General features: G+C 46.4%; 1 protein-coding gene across 1 annotated transcript in view; it reads left to right on the top strand.

The window, feature by feature from the left end:
- Positions 1-1,295: 1,295 nt before the first annotated feature.
- LOC135808546 (sushi, von Willebrand factor type A, EGF and pentraxin domain-containing protein 1-like) overlaps positions 1,296-8,327 on the top strand; it is a 37,265-nt gene continuing 30,233 nt past the window's right edge. Inside the window, exons 1-9 of the mRNA XM_065321751.1 lie at positions 1,296-1,499; positions 1,882-1,943; positions 3,316-3,509; positions 4,202-4,237; positions 4,458-4,532; positions 4,920-4,973; positions 6,385-6,429; positions 6,622-6,675; positions 7,178-7,231. Of these exons, the coding sequence (XP_065177823.1) occupies positions 1,486-1,499; positions 1,882-1,943; positions 3,316-3,509; positions 4,202-4,237; positions 4,458-4,532; positions 4,920-4,973; positions 6,385-6,429; positions 6,622-6,675; positions 7,178-7,231 (588 nt within the window). The 5' untranslated portion in view covers positions 1,296-1,485. The remainder of the gene's footprint in view (positions 1,500-1,881; positions 1,944-3,315; positions 3,510-4,201; positions 4,238-4,457; positions 4,533-4,919; positions 4,974-6,384; positions 6,430-6,621; positions 6,676-7,177; positions 7,232-8,327) is intronic.

Raw genomic sequence — 8,327 nt, 5'->3', positions numbered from 1 at the left:
TATCAAACATGTACAAACGGTCCATGACATTGTCCATGTAAATTGTAATGCAGTTACTTACGGTCCACTCGAGGAATATCACTCTGCACCACAGCAACAACACAGGCACCCTGACTGATGAAATGCTTGGAGATAATAAGGTTTAGCCTGGACTGGAAGTAAGTTCAAGAACGACTACAACCGTTGAAAAGTCAAGAGTGAAAACGGAAATGTTGAAGTGTCATCATCACATGCTGTAGAAAAAGGTTCCGAAAAGTAACACGTTACAAAGTAGTTTGTTTTTCACATCTTTTCAAACTGTTCCGAGTATAGTCATGCTCAGGATTATTTTTTCAAAATGTTTGTTCATGTGCAATGTGCCTCGCATGCGCGCGCGCGATGGATCTGCAGAGTCACTCGACTGAGCGTAGTATATGGGTGCTTCTGGGAACGGAAGTCGAAGAAACGAGGACGGATTCGTTGTTTTGCACTTGAAGCTTGATTTGTAGCCAAGTAACAGTTTGTAGTTGATACGGCGGTCACTGGCTGCTCTGTGGCTTCAAGTGCAACATTTTGAGGGCTGTAGGCAGTCTTTGCCAAGCGAAGTCAGACTTTCGAATCTTTCTCAGCGCTTTCAGCCAGAGCTCCATGCCAGTCAAACGATAGTTGCTAACTCAGTAACTGTGCGGCGCGGAGGAAGTGGATTATCAGGTATATGAGCTGTCGTTGCATAGCATAGTGACTGAAAAAGAACTACGTTCTCTCCGGTCTAGCCTTCTTCAATCCCCAAACAGGACCAGCTTCTGGGTGGTATGGACAGGTGCATGTCGAGTGCGGTTGATTCACTCACGCCTAACTTGTCTCGGACGTTTTGAACTTCTAGCCTACGGTAATCGTAAATCCGTCCTGGGACAGACGCGAGGAAGATTCTTCGTCAGCTGCTGTCATTTCGTTGCCTCTGGGAGTTGCAGAATAGGCTGAGGGTACACGGGAAACTGTCTCACGGTCGGAGGAGATGGCGTTTGCTGTGGCCACTGGCCGCGCCGCAAACATGTCACAAGCCTTTGTCGGTAGTCTGCTTCCATACTTCAGCATGGGGCTTGCAGGTCCTCGCTCACGTGGTGTCACTGTCCAAAGAAGTCGTGAAGACGACAGGCGTGTTGATTGTGGACAGCCATGCCATGGCTCGATGTATGTGCGGCAGTGCGCGTGGCCCATTGCGCTTCTACGTCCGACCAAAGATCAGCAGCAGCTGCAAGAACAGCTCCTGCAGGGCAGTGACATGGTTGTGGACGGAGAGACGCTGAGAGACTGGGCTGCCGGACGGACTTATCCATGCAATCCTCTTGCTCCAGAACTCCGAACTAGTGGTTGGTGCTTCACACCTAGTCCTTGGTGTTGTTCAATGTGGAAAGAAGAGCCTGGGAGAATCGATTAGCACGGAGATAGTTGTTGTCGTTCAGTCCAGGACCGCGCCTTCTTGTGTGGATTAGGTGTGGAGACACCATGACTCGGTGGAGGTAAGACTCTTGCTTGTCTGCGCTGCATTAGTGGCTATGGTGCATGTCCTGAAGCAGGCTCAGTGAGACCATTATGAAAATAATTATGCTTTCAGTTCACTGGATCAATGTAGCAATGGTAGGGTTACACAGACTCATGCTCAGTGCTGTCTGCTTGTACTGTGCACATGATGGAACCAGCCACAGAGGGCATGTTTTGTTACTTTTTGTATGGTTCAGGTGTGCGTGCAGACCAGACACAGTTCTTGTGCCAGCATGTCAGTGCGTATGCATTCATTTCCAAAGCACAGCATGTGTTTGTGTGTTCATGCGTGTGTGTGTGTTGTGTGTGTACATGTGTGTCTGCCTGTTCATGTGCCGGTGCTGGTTTTTGATCATGCAGTGCCCTTTCAGCTGTTGCCCTAGTAATATCCCTCACAGCCGGCGCAGCATTGGGCCAGGAAGGTAATTGACAGCATACCGTAGGCAAACTCTGTCTGAGCAAATACCCACTTGGCATCTGTGTTCATCATTTGTGCACACCAGGAATGTAATATACACACATACATGGGAATACAGTACACAGAACCCAACATCCATGACTGCCGAAGAGCAGTGCACAATTCTTTATGGGATGTCGAGCACGTTCACCGCATATTGCAACAGAAGTGCGAGACTACCACTCCATACAAACTTACACACAATATAGATGTTGTGCAATTGCATCATCAGCTGAGATGCTTTGGCAAAGTCGCGGCACACCGATGCACTAGCGACTCACGCTGTGCACATAGTGCCCATAAGTGGTTTCGCTGGCTAACGCTGTATACATATAGCGGCCATGAGCGGTTCCGGTGACTCACAACTATGACATCATTGGCATAACTACTACATGACCACCGGGAGCAGTTTCTGATTGGTCCGGTAGTATCATGGCCGTTCATACAGTTTGTGTATGATATGACGGGTACACATGCCCTCCACAGTGGTAAACACGTGTTGGTGGCCAAATAAAGTTGGTCCGGTAATAACCTGACCAACCGGACCGGTTTCCGCGGGCCTGTACTATAAAAAACCTACACACTACCAGGCACTCCTCACATCATTTGCCTTCTGCACTCGTGATTAGCGGCGACAATGAGACGGTGACGAGTAATCGATTGGAATAATCCCACCGTGCCCAGTAATCACACGAAGCGGAAGGCTATACAGATAGTCAAATGCAGGGTAAATTTGCTGTGAAAGGGAGTGAGTGCAGACCATCAACAGGGTGTTCTATTGTGCACCGCGTAGTTTTCTAATGCATTTCAGACAATGTATGCCTGCTCGTACATGTGCACTTAATTGCACTTTTAAAAATCACAACTCTCTTCCCGATAAAAAATAAAAATAAACGCTGACAAGAACGGGCGGGTACAACATTTTATTTTACTTTTTCACGTTTGCCCACATACAACGTCGACCGCGAAACTGCTGGATGACAATTGTATGTACATGAATAGTATGAGAATCATTCAAAATCAGTGAGGGTGCTCGATGAAAACATATTTACGAAATCACACCGGGAAATATAATCACATGGGGTGGCCCTATTTTCGGGGCAGGTGTGGGCGATGATCAAAATAATATTTGACTTGGCTCAAGACCACCTTCACACTATAGGAAAGTCCATGTCAATTATAGGATGTGCCCCTGAAAATCCCATAGGAACGACACATTTTTAGCTCAGAAATGGCGAATGAGAGAGTGTTCGGGGGGGGGGGGGCATACAGCGTCTAGGGCAGTTGTTTCTGTGGTCTACTGAATACGATGCTTTTCTCGTTTTCACTATTTGCAGGAGAGGTGCATGGTCATGTAGAGAACGGTGCTGAGATCATTCACAGTCATGACAACGAGGGAGCGCATGACCACGTCAACCGGGGACAGAAGACCCTGATCACCGACGTACAGCCGAAGGGCGAGGTCGTCGGCCATCGCATCATTCATCCGGAAAACCCGGACCTCTGTCCCGTCAACTGCAAGGGTGATGAGGTACGTGACGACGTTGGTACACACCATCAATCTTGCTTGTGCTTATGCTTGTATGGAGAGTGAGTGATAGCCATTGCCTTTTTACAATTTGGTTCTATGGTTGTCACTTCACTGGGACCAGCACAATCGTCAACCTCTCAATATTCCTTTTCATTTGTATATGTGGTTACCAGTAGTACCACTCACAGCTACTGTCTGGCGATTGCTTTTCAGCATCATTTCTAGCACTGCATGCCATGTCCCAGCACTGCGCGCTTGCTTCATCACCTCGGTTAGAGCTGTTACTGGTATCACCTTTAGCACCTCAGCTCCCTAGTAAATGCCAGACTTATTCAGAAACGGCGTCATTTTGTCCTGTATAACACCATTCACTCTCCTCAGTTACTCATTTCTTAGTACCTTCACTGATGAGCTCTTTTGGAGCAAACAACTGTCTGGAGGGTCAGCAATATTAATATTTCAACGTAGTTATCCTGGCTATGCTAGTGATGCGCAAGTACTTGAAGTAGAGTGTGTCGGCCAGGACCAGGACCACATTGTAGACGGGTGTAACCATGGAGATGTTTCTAAAATGATTCACAAAGTCATTGTTGTGGCTTGTGTTGTTCTCCTTCTTATTGCGTTGCACGTTTTGCCGAAACTGTCACTCAGCACTGTCTCATGTTCTCCCTTTGCTTACTCACTCCTTGTAGGGACGGAAAGGATCTCCTGGCCCAAGAGGTCGTGCTGTAAGTTGTCCAATTGTTCAGAGATCTCCTTGACCTGTTGACCCGACTCGGTTTGTTTGAGCATCTACGCGACTGTTGGTTTCGATACTATAGGCATATTGTGTTTTCGTGCAGTGCCTTTAATGCGGAGTTTTGCTGACAATGTTGTGTCAAACCTCTTCATTTGTCTTGCTGAAAGTAAAGTTAGTTTTATCATTTCCTCTGTCTCTTTCCTTCTTAGGGTCAAATTGGTGGCGTTGGAGAACCCGGCGAACCAGGCTATGGTGGCTGGGCTGGATGGCCTGCAAGCGAATATGTAAGCATTGCACAGAGAATGTTCTTTACATAGCCTAACACTTTGAAGTTCACCCTCCCCTTTCCGCATCAACCGAGATGAACATTGTGACGTACACGTGCATTGCATTGCTTGGATGCTGTTATTTAAAACTCCCGTGCATATAAAAATAATGCCTGTTGAAGTAGCTGTCTGCAATGTGTCTTGTCAATCAACTTACCACATTGTATTAGTAGTTGTTCGCATGCTCAGTATTATGCTGGTAGAAATTTCTCATGTTAATTAATTATGATTCGTTATGTTTTGTGCGAATGTGTGCGTGTGTGCACGCGCGCTCGTGCACATATATGTATGTGTGTTCACACACATCCGTGTGTCTACCTGTATCTGTGTGTGCTTGGTGTATAGGCTGCTGCACGTGCACGAGCTGTGAAAGGAGACGTTGGATCACCTGGCGCAGCGGTAAGATCATTAACGATCTTTTTTATATTATTAAAGTCTGTATCTGCAAAAACCAGTGTACAGTAAAACCTGTAACTAACGACCACCCCTTGCCTTGGTGACAGCAAAAGTGGTCTTTAGTGGCAGGTGGTCTTTAGTTAGAGGTTTGCACTGCGCGACCATATATGGATCCCGTATATGATATGTGTGTCAAAATGCAGCTAATACGATTCCCCAGGACTTGCGCAATGCCATTCTTATTTCAGGTCAAACAACACTTGGAGAGAGAGAGAGAGACGGAGAGAGACAGAGGGAGAAGGCTACTTTTTGCAGACATCAAATTCAGCTGCTACTTCTGAAACCAGGAATCAAACGTTCCCTGTAGAAGTTTCGTTTTACGCTGGGCTTCAAATTTGTTCATGTGACCAATCCTACCGACTGTCTTTGTTGTAACTTCTCGATTGCTTGAACGCGGTCCTTCAGCATCAGGACCTTGCGGTGCTGCTTGTTTCTGGATTCCTTGATGCCATCGTCGATTCGTCTGTATGACTTGGGTGTCAGAGCCGCTCTGTCTTCGTTTCTGCTCCGAGTAGTAACATCGATCAGAGAGCGCTTTCGATGCGCTCTCCAAGATGTTTCCTATCGTGTTTATTCTTGACAGAGCTTGAAATTTGGACAGGTGTAGTGCAGTCCACACCGATTCCACAGTCAAAATTACCTGTGTTCATTTGTTCAGCTGTAGTATCGAAAGAGTCCTTTCAGGACCATGGAAAATCAGCAAATTTTCAAGAAGGAGCTTCGAGCAACATAATGTCATTTGATTTCGTACATCGCGGTCGCTAGTTGTGGGTCAATAATCGTCTTTGGGCAAGAAAAGGCGGTCGCTGGTCGCGTTCAGCAGGTAGTCGCTAGTCACAGTGCATTTTGAATGTGAGACCGTCCGTGCCTGGCAAAGTGGTCGGTAGTACCAGGCTGGTCGCTAGTCACGGTGGTCTTTAGTTACAGGTTTTACTGTAGTACCAGGCTGGTCGCTAGTCACGGTGGTCTTTAGTTACAGGTTTTACTGTAGTACCAGGCTGGTCGCTAGTCACGGTGGTCTTTAGTTACAGGTTTTACTGGAGTACCAGGCTGGTCGCTAGTCACGGTGGTCTTTAGTTACAGGTTTTACTGTAGTACCAGGCTGGTCGCTAGTCACGGTGGTCTTTAGTTACAGGTTTTACTGTGCATACTATTTAGTAGGTACAGTCTTTTTCTGGGTTCGACAGTCAGCATTTGTTAGCATTTCACGTTGCTGACGAGCAAAAATCCGGAGACCGTTAACTTTATTCTAATTGCGTAAAATATGTGGTCTTATTAATTAAAGTACTTGTTTTAAAAGTCGCTTTTTTGTGTTTCCTTTGCCGTGTGTGAATATGATTGTTGTTCCTGGCAGGGTGCACCTGGTATGGATGGCACTCCTGGCGATGATGGTGTTCCGGTGAGTTCTCAATGTTCTTTTGTTTGTCAGCAGTTTGAGTGTGCAGTGTGTACCAGAAACGTATTTTATAATAGTTGTATACTTTTCTCAAGCTTTCAGAACAGGGTGGTCCAATGCAACCTTTGATACCATGACTGTGTTTGTAGCTTGAACTATTTTCTTTCTCTGTGTTTCTCTCTTTTATGTGCACAGGGCCCAGAAGGCCCATCAGGCAATCCTGGTCCTCGTGGTGAAGCTGGGACTCCTGTGAGTGGTGTTGTGAGATCAGTGGTGTTGTGAGATCAGTGGTGTTGTGGGATGAGTGGTGTTGTGGGATGAGTGGTGTTGTGAGATGAGTGGTGTTGTGAGATAGGGCTCTAGGGCACACAGCGGAGGAATGTGGACGTCACGGGGCACTGCACATCTAGCACTGAACATAGATCACTGGGCAGTTTTGTTTCGATGCATGTACTGTCCTTGTTTAGATCAATGCATGTACTGCCCTTGTTTAGATCAATGTATGGACAGGGGTTCTTTGGACCTATCTGTGCTTCCAGCACACACGTAATAATAGTAATAGGGAAGATTGCGAGAACGAATTACAGAATTTTAATAGCCTGGATGTTGAGATTGTTGACTAATTGGCACAATCCCCGTTCTTTTCTAGAGATATGTAACTGTGTTCTAGCAGGGGACATTTGTTGTGTCTGTACATTGTATTCTTATTCCGGGCATTTGTTTTCTGTTGCTGTTGCCATTTTTGCCACAGGGTTCACCAGGTCCTTTCGGTGGTCCAGGTCGAATCGGTCAACCCGGTCCTCAGGTTAGCGATGTTTATCTTCTAGAACTCCTTTTTCGCCAGCTCTCACGTTTAGTGCAATGGAGATAAGGAAGCTATTGTTACTTGTAGAACCGACAAAGGAAAGAAACAGAGGAATAATGGACAACATGATTGCCACCGAGTAGGACATTGCGAGGGAACGTCGAGAGCGCAACAGCAGACTCAGTTACCATGACAGCCTCGAAACTTCACAGTTGCATGAATGTCCAATTTCCAACACATTGCTTGGCACCACGCAAGGACTGTGTGGTCTGTGAATGTGCTGGAAAACACACTCCTGCTATGATGTGCTTTTCGTGCACCAGCACATCTTCTCCAGGCGTCAGGGGCCCAGCCTCCCCGCCCATCCGACTCGCCACACACAACAGCGCAACTGAACTAAAAGTTCTACATAATATCTGGACAAGACGAAGACGGACAGACGAGAAGACTGGACACGACGAGGCAAAACTGATAACTAAAGAAAAGGACAAACGTTGCGGCAGTATATAATGAGCATGCGCACGAAATAGTGTTGCACGCGCGACGATGACGTAAGCGTTGCATGGTGTATACATGTACAGAAGACTGCACATGCAACCAAAACAATGCAACAAAGTCAAGACTAAACCACTACACAATAAAACTAAAGAACAACATAAATAAGCCATGAAAAGTCTTTCACTCTAGACCCGTTGCGCAACATACTCCCCGCCAAAGACCTTTTCAAGGCTCAAGGAGGCTGCAAACTGTACTACATTATCATCTATGCTGCACGCATAAATAATCTAAGACTCACAAACGGCAAAATAAATAATAACAAATGAACGATCAATAGAAAATACAAACGGAAGTCAGCTTCCGAACTGTCACCAGGCACCAGCAAATCAAGGCAATAAACTACAGTACATCCGACCTATCACCAGGCCAGGCACCAACACATCGAGTACAGACCAAACAAATCGAGCAAGTCAAAACTACAAACTTCTACAACAAATCAAAGCGGGAGCACCTTCTAAACTCCTTCACACTCATGGCGGGTTATTTGTTCACGATGCGTTTTCCTTCGCACCCTCCATGTCCTTCTTCTTGTCGTCGA

Source organism: Sycon ciliatum, chromosome 2, assembly GCF_964019385.1.
Source record: "Sycon ciliatum chromosome 2, ocSycCili1.1, whole genome shotgun sequence".
NCBI lineage: Eukaryota > Metazoa > Porifera > Calcarea > Leucosolenida > Sycettidae > Sycon > Sycon ciliatum.
The sequence above is the reverse complement of the archived record's forward strand: the minus strand, read 5'-3'. Positions and strand labels throughout refer to the sequence as shown.